The sequence below is a fragment of the Onychostoma macrolepis genome, chromosome 22, assembly GCF_012432095.1.
Source record: "Onychostoma macrolepis isolate SWU-2019 chromosome 22, ASM1243209v1, whole genome shotgun sequence".
In the NCBI taxonomy this organism is placed as follows: Eukaryota; Metazoa; Chordata; class Actinopteri; order Cypriniformes; family Cyprinidae; genus Onychostoma; species Onychostoma macrolepis.
The window spans coordinates 19,596,512-19,616,425 of NC_081176.1; the positions used below are offsets into that span (position 1 = coordinate 19,596,512).

The 19,914-nt window shown below is 36.1% G+C and overlaps 5 protein-coding genes across 9 annotated transcripts in view; 2 read left to right on the top strand and 3 right to left on the bottom strand.

Moving 5' to 3' along the window:
* ncanb (neurocan b) overlaps window positions 1–9,329 on the bottom strand; it is a 181,223-nt gene extending 171,894 nt beyond the window's left edge. For all 3 annotated transcript variants that reach the window (XM_058760549.1, XM_058760545.1, XM_058760547.1), the window contains exon 1: window positions 8,772–9,329. The gene's annotated coding sequence lies outside the window, so the exon portion shown is untranslated. The remainder of the gene's footprint in view (window positions 1–8,771) is intronic.
* nr2c2ap (nuclear receptor 2C2-associated protein) lies at window positions 8,168–10,069 on the top strand. The gene is made up of 5 exons (XM_058760552.1): window positions 8,168–8,307; window positions 8,442–8,532; window positions 8,615–8,720; window positions 9,362–9,429; window positions 9,681–10,069. The coding sequence occupies exons 1-5, from the start codon at window positions 8,270–8,272 to the stop codon at window positions 9,804–9,806; spliced, it is 429 nt and encodes a 142-aa protein (XP_058616535.1). The 5' UTR covers window positions 8,168–8,269; the 3' UTR covers window positions 9,807–10,069.
* Window positions 10,043–11,808, bottom strand: rfxank (regulatory factor X-associated ankyrin-containing protein). 2 transcript variants are annotated; one of them, XM_058760551.1, is made up of 9 exons: window positions 11,711–11,808; window positions 11,521–11,608; window positions 11,273–11,390; window positions 11,104–11,169; window positions 10,910–11,010; window positions 10,709–10,834; window positions 10,422–10,488; window positions 10,274–10,354; window positions 10,043–10,180 (listed from the first exon to the last, which is right to left on the bottom strand). In XM_058760551.1, exons 3-9 carry the CDS (start codon window positions 11,370–11,372, stop codon window positions 10,110–10,112), a joined length of 612 nt encoding a protein of 203 aa, XP_058616534.1. In that variant the 5' UTR covers window positions 11,373–11,390; window positions 11,521–11,608; window positions 11,711–11,808; the 3' UTR covers window positions 10,043–10,109. The 2 variants fall into 2 exon arrangements, with proteins under 2 accessions (XP_058616534.1, XP_058616533.1); XM_058760550.1 differs by having other exon boundaries at window positions 11,273–11,393.
* Window positions 11,809–12,400: 592 nt separating this feature from the next.
* On the top strand, window positions 12,401–17,941 carry borcs8 (BLOC-1 related complex subunit 8). Of its 2 annotated transcripts, XM_058762157.1 has the most exons (6): window positions 12,401–12,552; window positions 12,763–12,875; window positions 13,734–13,798; window positions 13,894–14,001; window positions 14,190–14,275; window positions 17,145–17,941. In XM_058762157.1, exons 1-5 carry the CDS (start codon window positions 12,516–12,518, stop codon window positions 14,251–14,253), a joined length of 387 nt encoding a protein of 128 aa, XP_058618140.1. In that variant the 5' UTR covers window positions 12,401–12,515; the 3' UTR covers window positions 14,254–14,275; window positions 17,145–17,941. The 2 variants fall into 2 exon arrangements, with proteins under 2 accessions (XP_058618140.1, XP_058618141.1); XM_058762158.1 differs by lacking the exon at window positions 14,190–14,275.
* Window positions 14,282–19,193, bottom strand: tmem221 (transmembrane protein 221). Its single transcript, XM_058762156.1, has 3 exons — window positions 18,639–19,193; window positions 17,975–18,060; window positions 14,282–17,048 (listed from the first exon to the last, which is right to left on the bottom strand). The coding sequence occupies exons 1-3, from the start codon at window positions 18,926–18,928 to the stop codon at window positions 16,555–16,557; spliced, it is 870 nt and encodes a 289-aa protein (XP_058618139.1). The 5' UTR covers window positions 18,929–19,193; the 3' UTR covers window positions 14,282–16,554.
* Between the last annotated feature and the right edge of the window lie 721 nt (window positions 19,194–19,914).

Here is a 19,914-nt window from a genome sequence, read left to right on the forward strand (position 1 = left end):
CATTCATAGCTAGAAGTGACAATGGGTATCAAAAGTAGAGAGAAGATACTGTGTGTATGATGATCCGTCAGAAATGCAAACCGGAATCTGATAAGCCTGAAGAAGCCGTTTGTGACTTTCTGGATCAGAGAACAGCAGAGATTGCTATGGTTGCTTAGTAAACCCATCAAAAGATTAAAGCTCACCTCTATCTTTAAAGGAACAGTTTACCCAGAAATGGAAATTCTGTTTACTCACCCTCATGTATGACTTCCTTGCTTCCAGGGAGATGTTTAGCAGTATGTTTACACAGCTCCTGAAGTATCCCTGCCAATGCCCTGATGATCCTGAATGAGTGTCGGAGCCTATATTTACAAGATCCCAAACTTTCAAGGGCATGTACAGCTTCTTACCTTTGACAGTCAAGCATTCATTTCACTGTAACAAAGTAGTTTCAAGAAGATCTCAACAAGATAACAGCAAGCAGGTGTAATACATGATGTCTGAGTGTGTGTCTGGCCACTCTAGATAAAGACACAAGTTTCACCACACTCGATGATGGGGAAAGGATTTAAACGATATCAACCTTGATGGAACATAATGTGCGCTCCATTCTTTCCAAAACAAGATAAGACGTATTTGACACCACACAACAAATGAAGCACTCCTCTGCATAGAGAATAGCCTCAAATAGTCACGGTGCAAATTTGGCGTAGAAAAGAAATGAAGCCGTGCTTTCTCATAACAAATTAACTTGTTCTTTGTTGCCAGAATAACCCTTGAACATTTCTCTTTGAAGAATTCATTGATGAAAATAACTTTTTGTGACTTTGGGATCCTGGGGTTTTATTACACACCTGTCTGTTCACTTTAATCTGATCTGTGAACTGCATTCTCATGGAAATGCCGCCGAGTCAGTTGGTTTGTCTGTCTCCAAATCTTGCTTCAAAAGTGTGGCTACCGAGAAGTCATAAGGATAATGTTTATATATATATATATAAAGGGCAATCCAATTTCTCGCCCTTAATCCAGCTCCAAACCATCAGATTTGTAGGCCATGGATTGTCACACCATAATCCTATTAAAATCCAGTCTGAAATATGACATAATTGGATGAAAATATGTTTACAGTAACAAGGCAGCAATTCCATTTGATACTGTGTTGGTTTTAAAAGGTAATTTAAGTCAGCACTTATTCATTCATATGAACACATTGCTTCCCAAAATTCAATTCTGTTTTTTGGGATTCTTTCAAGATGAGACTACTCTATTTCACAAATAGTATGACAAACCTTTCTCTAGAATGTTGAAACCTTCAAATTTATCTAAAATGTTAAGCAAACATTCTTCCTACAGCACTCAAATTGTTTTCTCCTCAGCACACAATATTTTTAACATATGAGAAGCACTCAGACAAGCTAATTATGTGTCAACATCAGGATTCAATGTCTTTGCATTATGTAAATTCACCTGAAACAATGTTTACATATTTGCATCTGAAGACTTGAAAGATGTTCAGCACGTTGCTAAGCTACCAGGAATGAGCGAGGCATTCTTCTGGTCTTTGGTTCAACAAGGGGGTTACCGTCCTACTGCCAGAAAATTGCTCAGTGTGACTCAGTTGTATAAGACTCTGAGAATAATTTCCTCCTCTGTCATATACAATCTTCCATCCAGTGACATTTCCAAACCATTGATCCACTGACTCCCCACCCAAATGCCAGAGCTATGTTAAATGGCTGGGTTAACTCAGTGACGTGGTAAGATCAGATGAATTCAACCATTTAACTGGAGCTGCATATAAAAGGGGACAGAGCAGTTTGGGCTATTCTATGATTTAAGTCCCACTGTGCTGGAAGTAGCAACAGATCTTGTCTTGCATATTGTGAAATTTGATTAAAATATATAAAGGTCAATATTCATTTTGACTTTAATAGGAGCCTTAGTTAGTGTTTTTAAGATGAAAGTCTTTCATTTTTTTCATTTTTAACATGGCACTAAAATGGCGTCATAGACATCAATATCGGCTCCTGAACGATACCAATTTTACACCTTTTTTACGTTTTCGATAACAATTTTATGAAATCCCTTTTTACAAAATAACATTACATTAAAAAAAAAAAAAACTTTTTTCAGCTTGTTGATGTTTTTACAGACAGAAATTTGGCACTGAACGACAAGACATTTTTCAATAATTCCCAGCTCTAGACAAAATATTCATGAATGTCCGTATTTACACCTGGCCAATGTTACCCTAATATTTAATATGGCTAATAGTCCAGGTACCTGTCAAAAGCCAGGAATATCACAGGGTTCGCACAATGCAGTTGATCATAATCACAGGGGGCTTACTCAGCGCTAGAAACACTAGCATTGTCTGTCTTCCCATAGCCAGGCGAAATGTAGTCACAGACCAGGTCCAAGTGTCTTGGAGGGTTCATCATTCTTATTTGAGGAGCTGCAATGAGAGCGTAGACACGTCTATTATGTGGGGATGAGCTGAAGAAATTGGATATAAAGTGAAAGAGTTTGAATGGAGTTTGCATGGAAATTGGATCATTTATGAGGTGAAATTGGTGCCATTGAGAGTGAAATCAATTGGATTGGACAATATTGGAGCTTGAATTGAACTAGCAGCAACTGAATTGACCCAGACATGATGAAGTCCCTTCTGGCAGCTGTTGGACTTCAAGACCACCACCTCTCTGAACCCCCCCGACAAATATACAGACTCACAATGAGTCAGTGGCTCCCTAGATGGAGTGGACTCTTTGCATGAGTACAATTATGGTATTATCAGGATCTCAAACATTCCTCCACTAACATTTCATGCAGAGAGCATGTTGAACTACCCAGGTGTTCGCTGCTGTCATGCTATGTGTATGTCTAGACTAATGAGATGGAATCCTCCTAATTCAAGGTGTTACTTTTTGAGAACAGCAGTAAAAGCAATTTGCAGGGTTAAACTGAAGTGCAAGTAAAAGGCATCAAGCCAGCGCGAAACTAGCAAGGATTCACACCTTTGTCTCTCACGGATGTAGGCGACCGTGAGAGGCAGCTGTTTTCATTCAAGGCATTAAGAAAGAAAACACAGTGGGGAGAAACTAGTAATCGAATACAACTCAGGGCCTTAAAAGCAAACAAAAGGACATTTAAAAAGAACACGGCGGTCAATTTGTTCATATAGCAACATGACCTTCGAATTTAGTGTGTTCGGCAAATGATGTGTCTTTTACGTGGAAAGGGCTTTTTGAGTAAAACAGCCTTGATGACTTTTTAAACAGCGCTTTGAAATGGCACTCATATTAATTTAATTTGCACTCTAGATGTTTATTTTCCATTTGATCTGCAACACATTACTTACTCTCATGCACCGCGCAAGGGTTTAACAACACGCAAATTGAATCACCATGACAACAAATGACCTCTTATGTCCTAGTCGGTAACTTCCATGAATTCTAAAATAACTAAAGGCATGAGGGCTCGCTGAAGCATTGTTCCAAACCCAGTGAACCGTATTACTGTCTACAGCCCAGGTAGGCAACTGCCTTCCAAGCAGCATACTAACTAAAATGGACACTTATAAGCGATTGATTTGAAACACTCTAAATAGTTAGCAGCTAACGACACAACATTCTAATAAGCATAGCAGGTGCATGACAAGATGTAACTATTTGATCACTATTTTTCAGTACTAAATGAAACTTTTTATTATCATTTTGTTTCATTTTTTTGTGTCAAGAGAATATGGAAGCTTGTTTCTGCCACGGACAAAAAACAGAAATAAAAAAGGCAATTGTGACTTTTAAAAATAAAAGTCATATAAATTTGCAATTATAAGAAATTTTGTTTCATTTTTTATTCCATGGCGGGAAAAAAAAAAAAAAAAGAGATGTAAACTCAAAATCCAGAGGCAAAAAAATGCAAAAAAAAATGCAAGATATTACCTCAAAATTCAATTGCGAGAAGTCAAAATTGTGAGAAATAAACTTGCAATTGTTAGAAATTTGATATTAACTCAGAACAGCGAGCTATAAACTATAAGAGCCATAACTTTTTTAACATTTTTTTAATGTTAACTCAGATTTTAGAGAAAAAAGTAAAATTGTGAAGTTCAGAATTTCAAGATATAAACTCGCAATTACCTTCTTTTCTTTTTTTTTGAGATGGTCCTCACTGCAGAACACAAGATCCAGGGGGTGTGGTTGGATCTAGATCCAACTCCTCCCACTTACATTTATCTAAACCTACCAGTCTCCACCCCCTGATCCCTAAACCCACCCATCTCCACCCCTAAACCTACCAATCTCCACCCCCTGGATGTGGATCCAACCCCGCCCCCTGGATCTTTTGTTCTGCAGTGAGGGGCTACTGTTTTTTTTTTTTTGCGTGAAGGAAAAACTTTTCCATCAAACTTTTTCTCAAACAAGCTTCCATAGATGCTGCTTCTTCATGGTGCCTTAAAATCCTGTCTAGGTAGACAGCTCAAATCACAGCGGTAATTTGGCACTAGTCCCAAATGGAGCGTTGAAAAATTTCCAATATAGCGGTCGCTTCTTCTACTAGCCCTTTGGCGATTTAGGTCAAGCGCCAGTGGAGTATTTAAACCAAAGTGGGCACACTTCACAAACCCTGCTGATGCAGGTCGTTTTTACAGTAGAACCAATAGCCAAGGGGATTTACTGCTCTGTTCACAAGGCACCATGACAAAGTGCTATGGCCTGACAACAAGACAACGCTGCTGAGGTCTGTCATTTGCCAATAGGTGATAGTAACCCCTGCAGTTATGCTGCAGAGATGAAGCTGACATTGCTGCAGTTGTGCAATAGATTTCTCTTACGTGTGAGATTAAGTCTTTTTTCAGGATCAAAAACAGAGCAATATAGAAGATTTAAAGAAATACTCCCGGGTGCAAATTAATCTCAGAATAGGGCATGATGTTAATTAAATTAATTTCAATTTATCCCTCCTTTTCTTAAAAAAAACACAAATTTCTGCAACAGTGAGGAACTTCAATGGTACAGCCACAAGACGTAACTATATAAACGTCATGACTTTAGTGGAAAAAAATATTCTGACCAATTCTGTGTAAAATTACAGACCTTTGTACAACTTTGCAGCCATGACAACACAGAAAACCCAAAAATCACTTAAAAAAAAAAAATCAAACAAAAAACATGTTTTAACAAGAATTAATTTAAGTGCATGTATAAAATTATAAGCTTCATATCTGCTTTTAAAATCTCCAACAATTGGCCCCATTCACTTCCACTGGAAATCCCTCACTGTAACCTTGATTTTTGCATTATAGAAAGATAACAACAAACAAAATCGAATCGAAATTAACATTAGGCCACAAATGCTGTTGTCGAATGAGCCTAACTTGTATTGAATCCAAAATATTCCTCCAATTAGTCTCATTCTAGTATAAAAGAAACAAAAAAAGAGGTGTTAACAAGATCCTGCCTGTGATTTTTCCCTCCAATGGTAAGAAAACTGCTTTCACCATTTGAATTATGGTGAATATGCACCTACTAAGCACAAAGCTATCACATTTTAAAGCTGATTTTCCTCTAACATCACCATTACAAAGACTAAAACATCCATTAGCATCTGAAAGCATTCTATTTAACAAACAATAGGCCATTAGAGCACATGCTGAATATTTCCTTGTCTTGTCAATCTTCTTTCCCCCGTCCATCAATCTTTCTTCTAATTTAGTGCTGGCAGGAGCACGTACGTTCACCTTGAATAATGACTGCCAACCTCTCTAAGACTGGAAGAGAGACAATAATCGAAATCTTTCGCTTGCAGTTGTAAGCAAATAAAGCATGAGCAACTGCATTTTGAAACGGAAGCACCCGAGCATATTGTGCAAACGCTTCGCTCCTAAAGGGTTTAATTATGAGTCGCGCTAAAATTGAAGCAGAAAATTCTGGTGCCGGGGACAAGTACGAGGCTTGCCAAAAACCATGGAACGGCTCAGACACATCACTAATTGCTCCAGAGCAAACAGATGTGTCTTCTATTTGGAGGCATTTTCAGCTTATTAAAGCACAGAGTGCCTTGTGGCACATCAAATGGCATTCAGAATAATTGATTGGCTGTGAATATCGTTTCAACCTTCGGCATGCAAAAAGAAATCCCATCCATATATCATCCTTTGAGTGGTGATTGTCAGAACGGAGCAATAATTGAAAATGAACAGCAATAAAAAATAAAAATAAAAAGATTGCGTGGCCTTGCATAAATTGAATTTCACTGTAAAATGGCTATATATGACTGCAACGTTATCAAACAGAACTAAGCCCCGCCTTAAATGCTTTACTAACCAATCCTCTGCTGGAATCAACAAAATCTTTTGTTGTTGCTGTTGATTTTTAATTAAATCTTGACCTGTTAACACAAAAATAAATTTCAGTTGAGCTTTAGCTAAACCCAGCCTCCATTGGTTGTTCGCTCAGAAAAATGTAAAAAAAAAAAAATTTATTAATTAAAAAAACATCCTATTAGTAGTCAAGAGTTCCTCATAAAACTTTTTGCTAATAAAGTGGTAAAAACTGAATGGGTCTTAGTTGTACATGAGCTGGGATGAAGTGTGACATTGCTAGCATATTATTTGCCGTTTTCTTGAAGGACATTGTTAAATTACCAAGTAACGTGATTAAAAACTGCAGAGGCTGCAAATCCGAATCAACGCAGTTGACTGAAATGAAAGAAACTTAATATGAAAGCAATTACAAGTGGCAACTTTATAGTTAAAATAACGTTTCTACAATGTATTCACCATAATGTGCACCCTAAGAATTAGTAGACCTCTTAGGGTAATCAGTTTTGAATATTGATTTTCTTCTACACAAACAAATTAATTGCACGTAACTTGAAATATTGAACAATTTGATTGTGCTGTAATTGTTGTTTTTAGCTTCTCTGCCCTCGGTAGACCTGAATCAATACCTAAAGTCTACCTGAATTAAATAAATTATCTTCGAAACAAATTTAGAATATTCATTGGGAAATGATGGCTGATATACAGTGTAATTCACAGGGGAAAATAGCATGTTTTGGTTTTTGCATAATTTCTGTCAAATTCAACTAAAAACTATCCCAACACAAAGATTCTCCATTAACTTCAGTTAAGATTAGTCAGTAACTAAAGCAGAGTTTGGCAAAGAGTGAATAAGGTATTTTTCGATATTACTGCAATATTTTGTAAGTCATTTTACAGTATCGTTGTATATAACAAACTGATTAGCAAAGGTTTGTGTAGTCTAATAATTCCAGAGATTAAATTTTGCTATTATTAAGCGCGGCTGGACATTTAATTTTGTTAAAAATCAAGCTGAAATTGAATTGTGATCTTGAGATTATAATGTATTTTGCCCTCTCATTGGGCCAATCTGCTCAAGTGCCCACAGACTGTAAATCTTGAGACAAATCAAACAAGCTTATTTATAATCTTGTCAATCACTCTCACTCTGATCTTCCTCCTCTTTACAGAAAGAACAAACATTTATTCCCAAAATAGCCAAATCCTCAGTTTTAGATTAAAGCTGCAACTGCTACAAAACAAGACAAGAGAGATGATATTCTGTGAAGTCTCAAAAATAAACAGCCCTGAAGTTTTATTTCCATCCACTACAATACTATGACACCGATTCTCAGCAGGTTTTGCTTCAGGTTCCAGATTTTTGTCATCTAGTGATACCAAAATGATGTATAATACAAAATGTAAAAAAACAAAACAAAAGCAGGAGCAGTATTTACACTGGAATTTAATGTTAGCCAAGTCATATCCATATCTAATTTCTAAGTCTCAAGGCATGCCGTGCAACCTGTCCATGTTGGCATCTGCCAAATTTGGCTGCTTCTACCATAATGATTCTAAAAATACTGTGAGTTTAGATGCACAGCCTTAGATGCACATCCGCAACAAATATATCTTCTCCATTTTAAACAATGATATCCTATTTCTAACCACCCATTTACGCTTTAGAAAAAAATTAGAAGAAATATTGCATTTACTTCTAATTCTGGACTGTTCACACGGAATAGAGCCCAAAATGGACACTGCGGTTATTCTGTGGATAATTACACAGATTTTGATAAATGATATGTAGGTTTCATGCACCTTGAACAAGTAGGTCTAGCAAAGAAAATGTGCCTTCATGACCAGCAATGAAGGAGTGACACTGACATCTATCAGTAGACAAGCGAATTACACGCTGCCCTTACTGTCGTGAAATAAAGCATGCCTTCATTTGCCCACAGTTGAAAGGTCGATCTGAAGATGGCAGAGTCATTGATTTGTAACAACACGCAAAGCAGGTAGAAAAACGTGGGTTTTTACTAGTAAACACTAACATGTTAATATTTATATGAACTATATGTTTTGTAAAACGCATTTTTTGGCTGTTATACTATAACAATGCAGTAGATTCAATAGAGTTTCTGTCATACAGGGTGAGTTCAGTGCTGAACAGAGATGTCAAACAGTTCGGAAAGAAGTTCATGTTTGATTCTAATGAGGAAACGTGCTGGAATTCCGACCAGGTAATTTGGTCGAGTTGGTGCGACGGTTTGTGTGGTTTTCTCATCCTCGTAACCCATTTTACCAACTTATTTTTAAAAATAGGGTGAATCCCAGTGGGTTGTCTTGGAGTTTCCACAACCTGTGAAAGTTTCAGAGCTCAGGCTACAGTTCCAAGGAGGGTTTTCAGGGAAATCTTGCAAATTACAAGGTCAGTCAACACAAACAATATTAGCGGTAAAACCTTAAAAGATAGACTTACCGTGAGCTCCGAGGTTGTTAAGGGATTGTATATGTTTATTTAGATGGAATAATTTACTGTTGTTTCGAAGAATGATTTAAGTAGCCTATTGTACTTTCCAGAAATGCTTAGTTGCTGTTGCCATGAGAACCCGAAATCGCGGCAAAATAGCTCAACGTTTTACCGCCCACACCCATGAAGCATTGCGAATATTTATTTTGTTTTATTTTTGTTGAAATTTTACCATATTTGCTGTCTTAATACATGTTCCCGGCCTTATTATGAACACTTATTGAAAATGTGATTTAGTTTTACCAATTTTAGTTTGACTCTTTGTGCAGTTTACATAGTTTGTATGTAGCGCCAAATGAATGGCTCTTTAGTGAGTCATTTGAAACGTATTCAACAAATTATTTCAAAAAACGCTGATTCGTTCACTTACAAAACAAGTGACTGCATTAACGTGTGAGCCATTGAATCATTCATTCAACTGATTCATGGATAAACTTTGCTTTATTCACTACTGAAATGTGTTGTACTGTGACTGACTAACAATTAAATAAGAGAGAAAAAAAAGAATAATAGACATTTAAAATGTTTGTTTTCTACAGGTTCTGCCAAAGAAAACGATCTCAAACATATTGTGGACTTCTATCCAGAGGACAACAACTGTCTACAAATATCCTTCCACGTGGTGCAATAATATTCTCCAGCAATCACCACTTTTTGTAATTTTCGCATCCGCTTGGATAAATGCATGTATATAATCACCATAATCTGAGTGTCTTCTGAACTCCCTCACAGTTAGTGGACTTTTCTAGTACAGTAACCTACTACAACTATTGTTTTCTCTCAGTTCCTGGCCAATGGCCAAATTGCCCATGTCTTTAATTTATCCCAAGCTTATCAAATCCTTGATTCTTCACCCACAGTTTTCCCATTCAAGATGCCCCTTTGGTTCAGAGGCTGAAAATAGTTTTTGAAAACAGTGCTGACTTTTTTGGAAGAATAATTGTTTACACATTGGATATCCTGGGGGAAAAGGTTTTGTTTTGAGAAAAGGACAAAGAAAGCAACCCCCCCTCCCCCCTTGCTTTCACCTCTGGATGTGGAATTTATTTCCACCTACTCACAAGAAAAGCATAAACTTATGTTACTTTTGATCTCATTTCCTTTGTTTCTACAGATACTCTATGGATTATATTCACATCAAGTCAACACACGTGAACTACACATTTGAAAAAATGTTTTTTAATTAAAAAAGATACAAAACAGATTGTTCGTTACATCTCCTATGTCAAAATAAAGCTATAAAATATGCAGGATTATTGTAAGGTCTTGTAAAAGCAGTCCTCTGCTTCATGTGTTTTCAGACACTGAAACTGGTTCTCGGAAGAGCTTCAAAATGTGATCTTCAAGAAGTTTTTGCACTGTAAACAAGTTGGAAGACTTGTCAGTTATTAATTAATACAATTAAAATGTATTATTTGTTATATTAATATACTGTAGGGAATGGCTCTTGCCTTTTTTGTGGCCCAATGCAACAGCAAGAGCAACAGGACTGTAGCCAGAGTCTGCCTCAAACGTGATATCTGCCCCACATACTAAACACAAACTTACTTTAGTTCATCGTCACAAATAATAAAATGCATGAATATTTTGAACACTCACTTAAGAGAGCTTCAACACATTTTGTGTGATTCCCACGAACTGCATACAGAAGAGGGGTCCCACCATTCTGTTAGAAAGTGAGTTAGAAAGTTAGAAAGTTTTTAGATTTGAAAAGTTTCTGCAGTATTTCTGCAGTTACTGATAAAACAAAAATGTATAACCTGAATGCACTGTAAGTCGCTTTGGATAAAAGCGTCTGCTAAATGCATAAATGTAAATTTAATGGTTGTGTATGATGTATTTGTAAAGTTTTACGCACATTTTCAGAATAATTAAACTGCTCATACCCAGTCATAGGAATCAATATCAACACCATGTTGTAGGAGAATATTAACAATATCGGCAAATCCTCCTGCGCTGGCCAAAGACAAGGCACTTTCTCGTTCTCTAGCGAGTGTTCTCGGATCTGCTCCCTGATATAATATAAAATAATATATATATTTATATATAGTCCAGACTTAGTGGCTAGAAAAATGTGTATTTCTCACCTTCTGAAGGAGGAACTCCACCATCATTATCTCTCCAAAAGCAGCAGCCCACATTAGTGGTGTGAAACCTCGCTCATCTTGACTGTTAAGTACAGAGCTGTCTGCAAGATTACATGCGTATTTATTCATTCATTCATTTCTTTGTTTATTTATGCATGCATGCACTTCAGCAAGTGTTATATATTTATTGATACCTTTGGATAAATGTAATTCCAGTTGTGAAATCTCTCCATGGGCTGCCAGTTGATGAATTGAGAGGTCTACAAGACATAATTAAATGCCATAAATCCATTTAAAAAGACTATGAAATGCCTGCATTTGAAATCTGGCTATTATATGTATAGGAGAAGATGGCAGACTCACTGTCTAAAGTGGCGGGTCGTACTGTGACCTCATTCCCCCTCTGTTTATTTGTCAGAGTTGTCGAGTGGTTTACAGCATTCTCATCATTTCGGTTTTCCATAATCACTTATCATTACACCTGCTTTAAATGTACACAATACAGAAAATATAAAGAAATAGCTAATAAACAAGATAAGCGCCGATTGTTATGCATAATTAGTTAATAATACTCATATAAAATAACAAAATCCGACTTAGTAGAATCTTACCTTCGATTGTTTACATGATCTTAAACTTCACAGGTTCGTATGATCGTATATGCTGCTTTTGTTTCCTGATTCGGTTGCAAAAGTGAAACTGAAATAGAAGTATTGCAAGTGCACTGAACTCGCGCACATTCAAAGTCTATTGAGTGATATATGAAACAGTAGACTACTTTACTCATAATATGTATCTTACTTTTGCTTGCAAAATGAATCGCATCTTTTTTAACAATCAGAGTTGGGGCACTAGCTTGAAGTGGGTTTCTTGAACGAGTCGGGGGGTTTGAACAAATCTTTTAGGAATCGTTTCGGTTCACTTTCATGTACTGACTCCTTGAGGCGCGTGACTGCTTTACTGCCTTCGAAGACTGACTATAGACGGAGCCAATAGCGTTTGAGTGCGAGCTGGGAACGAGTCTTTCATTGGTTGGATCTACTGCTCAATACGCCCCCTTCATTAAGTAGGTGTTTTGAGTCTTAACTCATCTGTTAGTCTGCCTGTCTACCTTTAATTATTTATGTTATTAATGTTTGTTGTCTTTTTCAATAGTTCATAACAGCCTTATGAACATCAGCTTCCTAGATATTGAAATATATGGGTGAAAAAAATATTATCTTATTTGTTGTCTTTTGTGGAGAAAACGTATAATTCTTCAGTGCTTATATACGTTTCTGTGATTTCTTAGTAGACTTAAAAAACGAGTTGTTTACCATTTCAATAAGACTTTTTTAAAGTCATGAACCGCTCGGCTTCGTTCAATGACTCGCTCGCTGCGTAAACATCTGCAGAAAAGGCCACTGAACGATTCAGTGAATTCGTATTGGTGAACCGATTCAATTGATTCGATTCACTCAGATGAATCATAATCTCCAGAACTAGTGGCTAGGAACTAGTTATTGGCCTGATGTTACTCCGGATGATGTTTTGGGAGCACACTTGTAGGGAAACAGCTGCGCTTTGATAAAGCAGAAGGAAATTTATATCAGGCTACTTAATAAAAATGGAGGATCAAGAAATGCAGTTGAAAGTAAAAAGAGGTACCATAGATAGATTCAGAGTTTTGATGTCTATTGATTCATGTTTTATAATCAATAACGACTCAGTGTTTACATTATCTTTACCATTTAATTTACAATACTTAATGTATTAGACGCCTTATTCAGTGTCAGTAGTCTGATTTGAGATTACATATAATTTGATATGAACCTGAAGATACTGATTACATGTTTTGTTTATTTCTGCTACAGTGACTGATAAATTCTCAGAGAGTATGTATGTTTTGGCCAATGAACCGTCGATAGCGCTTTATAGGTTACAAGAGCATGTCAGGAGATCCCTACCAGAGCTCGTGCAACACAAGGTACCTTATTTTAATATGTTTCATTTGTTGCCTAGCCTATATTACAGTAATACAGACAGTACATTTGCCTAAACACTGCAATTTGGTTATTTTTAAAGATATTTGCCTGAATGATTAACATTTGACCTGCCATATTAGAATCTCACAGGTTTCATTTAAGAATCTCACTTTACATTATAAATTATAATAGTAAATTATAAAATAAATACTACTTTTGCTGGAAAACAATGTCATACTGTGTAACATATTACTGATTTATTATTTCCTGTTATAAGCAACTGTTAAAAACTTAATCTTTTCAAAATACTCTACACTTGTTAGTTTAGCTTAACCTTTTAATAGGGTGTTTGTTATTTTCTGTTCTGTTTTGTCATGTTTTATTGTTGTAATTTATTTTCTTATGTTAAATATCATTGTCTTATAATATGATTTCATTTATTTGTAGTGCTTTGCGTATGATGAAGCACATTATAAATAAAATGTATTATTATTACATTAGCAAGCTGACTTAAAGTGTTGTTCTGATTTATTTTAGACAGACATGCAGGTGTTTTTATTGTCTTTTATTTGTGTTTTTGTAGCACTTTAGATATGGGAAACCTGCATTGTAAATAATTTATTATTATCATCATTATTTTATCATCAAGTTGACCCAAGTGTTGTAATTATGAATTTGTAGACAGATATGCAGATGTTATATTTATTTATTTTGCTTTATCATTGTTGTTTATTGTATTTTCTTTTATATTTGTATTTTTGTAGCATTTTGGGTATAAGAAAAGTGCATTATAAACAAAAAATATACATTTATTGGTATTAAATCAGCAAGTTGACTGAAGTGCCGTGATGAATTTGTAGACAGACATGCAGAGTTGGGAGGAACAAAGTCAAGGAGCAATCTACACTGTTGAATATGCATGCAGGTAAAAATGCATTACATAAATTGATTATTTATATTATGTAGTGCTTTATTTAATGTACTTCATGTCTGTTTTGTGTGTGTGTCTGTGTCTTTCAGTGCAGTTAAAAGCATGACGAATAGTAGTCTGTATTTCAAGAACATAGACGGTCTGCTCCGGCAAGCCATTTCACTGAAGGAACGGATCAGCAGCTCGCAGGGTCGAAGGTTGTAGTCACTATCCATTTTAATGCAATCACATGCATTTACTTTATTATTTATTTATTTTTAGTTTTATATATCACTTCACTGTTGAATGTAAATGTGGCATTGGCTTCCTGTAATTTTTCTTTGCTTGTTTGCTTCACTTTTAATTTGCTCACTTTTTCTGTTTTTAAACATACATGTCACTTCAGTGCTGTGCAACCTGCAATTAATCCAAACGATACACCCACACACACTTCAGTCACACCATCTTGACTCATGGAAATCTTTCTCAAAGGTTAGTTTTACTTCATTTTTTGTTTCTTTCTACATCACGCATGCAGTATTAGTGGTAATTTGATCGTTTATGTACAAAATTTCATTAAGAAAAACAATTCATAGTATTTCAATTTTATTATGACAGAAACTTTAAATACTGATTCAGATCAGCTTCTCCCATGAGTTATTCAATTATGCCTTTTTTCTGAACTTTTATAGTTCTATTGTTCTGTTCCAAAATATGTCTTTCTAGTAAAAAAGAGAACAATTCACTATACTTCAGCTACACAAATTCTCAAGTATTTCAGTAGTAATTTCACATTATTATTTTACATTTTAACAATTAGAGTAATCTAACACCTGTAAATTGATATTAGGTGTACAAAAAATACATAGATTTTTACACATTTTGCTTTAAATGTCACATGAATATAATAATTTGATGAAAAAGCAGTACTATTGTGAAATATTATTACAATTTAAAGTAAATATTTCACCATGTTAATGTTTTCATCAAATAAATGCAGGCTTACAGAGCATAAGAGACTTCTTTCAAAAACATAATTTTTTAAAAATAACTATTTCAAACTTTTGGCCGCAAGTGTCTATGCGTATATATTAAATGAGGCCCGTTATATAAAGCCACATAATGTAGTATATAATGCCCATCTTAAAGCGATAGTTCACCCAAAAATTAAAATTCTGTCATTAATTACTCACCCTCATGTCGTTCCAAACCCGGAAGACCTTTGTTCAAATTCGGAACACAAGTTAAGATATTTTTGATTAAATCCAAGAGCTCTCTTGACCCTCCATAGACAGCAAGGGAACTACCACGGTCAAGGCACAGAAACATAGCAAGGACTTCGGTAAAATACTCCATGTGACATCTAGGGATGTAACAAATTTCTTATCACGATTATAGTGACCAAAATTATCAGTATTATCATGGTATTGTTAAAATGTGCTGGAAATGTTCAAAAAGTACCGACACACAAATCACTTCAAGTTTTATATTTAAAAATCAACAAACAACAAATAAAATAACTTTTTGTTTGCATAATCACTAAAACAATAACATTACCAAGATGAACTAATCTGAATTGTTTAAATGTGTAGAATCCACATAAGCTTGTTTTTCCTCAACCGGTCAAAATTTACAGCAGGGCATGCAAATTCGGTCCGTTTTTGGCCAGACAGAAGCTGCACACAGACTGAATGTAAATATTATGCTGCATTCATGTGCAATCGGAATTATCGTAAATACGAGTTTCCTAGTCGGAAATTTGCCATATAAGGCCTCTCTAAGGCCGTTCATGTCCAATTTCCGACTAGGAAGCTCATATTTACGATAATTCCGATAGCACCTGAATGTAAATATAAGTCTCTGTAAATCCACTCTCTGACAGCAGGTGGCGCTGATGGAAAAGCTGAATTACAGCTGTTTCCTGTGAACTCTGTGGACAAAGCAGTATTGCGATTAACAACACTTCCTTTAGATATTACATGGAGCGAAGATGAAAACAAAATGCCATCAAATTGTTTCTGAAGACAGTCAGAACCTTCAGAGGTACATTCATATAATGAATTAATTCATTTGTATAATTCCCTCAGCCCTATTTTCGCTCAAAAGGAAACTACTCTGCTGCTGTGCGCACGTGAGACTGTCACTTAAAACTGTGCCACTAACCGTGGGGAATTTTATCGTTACATCCCTAGTGACATCAGGGATTTAACCGTAATTTTACGAAGCTACGAGAATACTTCTTGTGTGGAAAGAAAAGAATAGTAACAATTTATTCTGCAGTTATTCTCCCCGAGTTACCGTCTTTTGCCATTTTGTAGAGTACCCCAGAACATAATCAACCTAATGAGTGTCGTTTACGGCCAGCATGCGCGCGCTGTCTACTGAACGTAAACAGTGCCGATTACGTTCTGGGGTACTCTCCAGAATGGCGGTAACTCGGGGACAAGAATTGTTGAATAAAGTATGTTGTTATTGTTTTGTTTGCACAAAAAACTATTTTCGTAGCTTCGTAAAATTACAGTTGAGCCACTGATGTCACATGGACTATTTTAATGATGTCCTTGCTACGTTTCTGGACCTGGGAACATTGCAGTTGTGTTGCTGTCTATGCAGGGTCAGAGAGCTCTCAGATTTCATCAAAAATATCTTAATTTGTGTTCCGAAGATGAACGAAGGTCTTCCGGGTTTGGAACAACATGAGGGTGAGTAATGACCGAATTTTCAGTTTTGGGTGAACTACCCCTTTAACACTGAACTGGATGTGATACCATTCATACTAAAGTTGAATCCTTGATCGTGGCTTTTCGAGCAAGTACAGATCTCATCTCGCTGTTGACCCCATTCCAGGGTTTGGCCTGTGCTTGAAACAGGCCGGACTCTGTCGAAAGTGTCCGGTGCGTCCGTCCGCTCCCACCTCCACTGTAGCCATCCTTATCGCCGTGAGGACCATTGGATGCCGAGTACTGTGATTTAGGATCGATGTGAGCGGGGTTGATGAAGTGGCTGTGCAGGTTGGCTAAGCTGTGCTGCCTCCGTGGCTTTTCCGCAATGCTTAGGTTCAACGTACGGATTGCAGCAATGTTTTCATGGTTGCTGTGGTACATAGTGTGGGCATGTTCATTGCGGAAGTGTTTAGCTGTATGTGCGGCCCTTATTAGGGAGTGAATAACAATAAGTAGCAGGACAAGAACACCGGAGGAAAGCACACACACGCTGGCTATGCCCGTCTCAACTTCAAACACCAATAACATGTAAATGGACATGGCTGTGAAGGGGGAAAAATGAAATATTCATGTCAAATCACTTCATGCTGTGTCATCTGAATGAAGAATATAAACTAATGTATTGTTGTTTTCCACAGGAAAAGAGCTTTGGATCCTGGCATGCTAAAGGATGGAGGAGAAAAGCACAGCTCTGGGATATAAACTGATGAAGATCTGGATAAAACCATATACCATATTCACTTGGTTCTGCCACTTTATATTAATGATGATTGCTACTCTAAAATATGAAGCCCATTGTCAAATCCAAGTTACAAAATAAAAAATGTAATTCTGAGTTTAAAATAAGAAATAAATACATGTAGTGGGATAAAAAGTCACAATTGGGAGTTGCAACTCGAGGAATATATTGCATTTGCAAGATTTAATGTAACATTGAAGTGATGAAGTTACATTATAACATTTAAATACAAAATGTAAAACGAAATTTTATGTCTCCATTGGCAAAACAAAAATTGCAACAAAAGTTGTAATTGCGAAGTTTAACGTCACTGCAACATTTAAAGTCACATTATGAGATATAAAGTCACAAATAGAATATATAAAGTTGCAATTGCAAGGAAAATATCGGCGTTGTGATATTTAATATTGCATTGCGAAATAAATTAACATTATGAGATATAAATTAAAAGTCACAATTGCAAGATAAAAAGTCATGACTGCCATTTTCTTTATTCTGAGGCAGAAATGGGCTTCCTTTCTAAAAAATAAAGTAAATCTTTTGGTATAGACATATTTATAAGCTGCTTTAGGTGTTTTGGCTAGTTTCTTCACATTTTGCACATTAATTCCTCATTTGTTGTAATAAGGTCAATGTAACTGCTCTGTAAATGTGTATATACTGAACCTAACGATTAAAGTTTTTAAGTATAATTCATGACGTGACTTCCATGTGGTTTTTAGCACTTACCAGCTATGTAAACTGAAACTCCAAGGCAAAACAGTCCAATGGTCACATGCCGAACAACCCTGCTATCCAATAGAAACCAGTCGGCCCTTAGGATATAAGCAAAAACTGAGATCATTTCTTGTTGTATGGAAGAGTAGCAGGGCCTCAATTTGCAAAACAAATAGACTGATTTCAAAGAATAGGCAACAAGTTATGCTGTTCTAAGTGATTTTAAAATGTTCAAACCTGGATTATATCTGAGAAAGTTGTTTTGGAGGGCAATATTAAATTCAAAAGTCCATTAAATGTCATTTACCTTTGATATACAGTGTGGCCCCAAAAAATATTTGGATATTTGAGCTATAAAGCATTTTTACAGAGCTAACTCTTTTTCTCTCAATTTTTTGTGTCTCATTGTCTTTCATGGTTATTTTTAGTTGATGAATAAAGAAGTTCTCACAGGTGTGATTCATCACATTTACTATGAATGTGTTCCACTAACGTTCAACAACCAAAAACTGTCCAAATGAGTTTTGTATTATGGGTTTTACAACTGTTTTATCACTTAACGAGCTCTTTTTGGGGAATGTTTTGCTCCAAAAGTGTATCATTCTTTCAAATTTGGTTCGAGATTCTGAATCTAATTCTATGATAAAGTGTCTACATAAGCAAGTTTCTCCATTACCTTTGTGTATCTGGTTCTCCTCGGCATATTTCAGTAGCGAAATAGCTGTGAAGCAAACACACAACAACTGAGCTCAAGTTGAGTGTCAGAGACAAGGCTGAAAGGACCGTGGAAACGGGCATTAACACAGCTGTGATCTCACTCGACCCTAAAGTAGACGAATCCTTTATAACAGCCTGTTGCGTTTGGAGCTGGAAGATCAAAATGACGGACAATACGGACATTATTGCGGACAAAATCCCTAAAAACGCGAGTAACACGAGAGTACGCTGACTGTAGGAATGCGTCATGTCCGACAGTGAATAAATGCCCGATTTACTATGTAAACAAACCGCCAAATCCGCAATAGTCCATCAAAAAATGATGTGTTTCCACTTTTCCTCGATATCTTCCCACTGTGTTTTCTGTTTGCGGGTTTCTTGACAAGGAAAACAAACGATGCTCGCGAGGCTGCTGTGGAATGCGCGTGCTCTCGTGCCGCTGTTGTTCAGTCAGAGCATGTGATCCACTTTAAATCCCCAGATTAAAAACTTTTTTCCCATGCAACAATGGAGTTTTTATTTGGATTTATTCGCCCAAGCAATGCGGAAGCTTACTCTTCCTGCACTTATTTGGCTCTTAAGAACTTTTCTCCAAAGAAATGCACATGCCTTTCCATGTTTTGTTGTTCAGTGCATGCAACAGGTGTAGTGCGCTAATTTAAGTCTATTTTTCATAAAACATTCTGCGCGTGCCTCAAGCATAACCAAATTTAGGGGAAAAAATATGATGTATCTTATTATGTATCATTTTAACTTTTATATTTTAAAAGTTATAGGCTACATTTATTTATTTAGCAGTTGCTTTTATAGATAGCACATGTAGGTTACGTCTGTAAGACGTCTGTTAAAGATCGCTTGATCTGGAAAGCATCTACTGTGTACAAACATCTGACAGACGTCTGTAAGAGGTCAGTTTTACATATAGGTATTCTAAATTATAAACATCTAATAAATGTCTATTTAACATCGGATAGGAAACGTCCTATAGACATATTGCAGATGTATGGAAGCATATGTGTTGCAAAATTCAATTTGAACTGTAATATGCAAAATGGCAATGCAATATGTAAAATGGCAATGTATTGCTGTATTTAAACACTCAAAAAAAAAAAAAAGAATTCTTGCAGATGTCAAACAGACACCTCTGTGATGTGCATGTGCTAAGTGACTTAAAAACAAGGAACATAAGTAGGCAATAATCTGATAAGTGCAAGCAAAAAAAAAAAAAAAAGTTT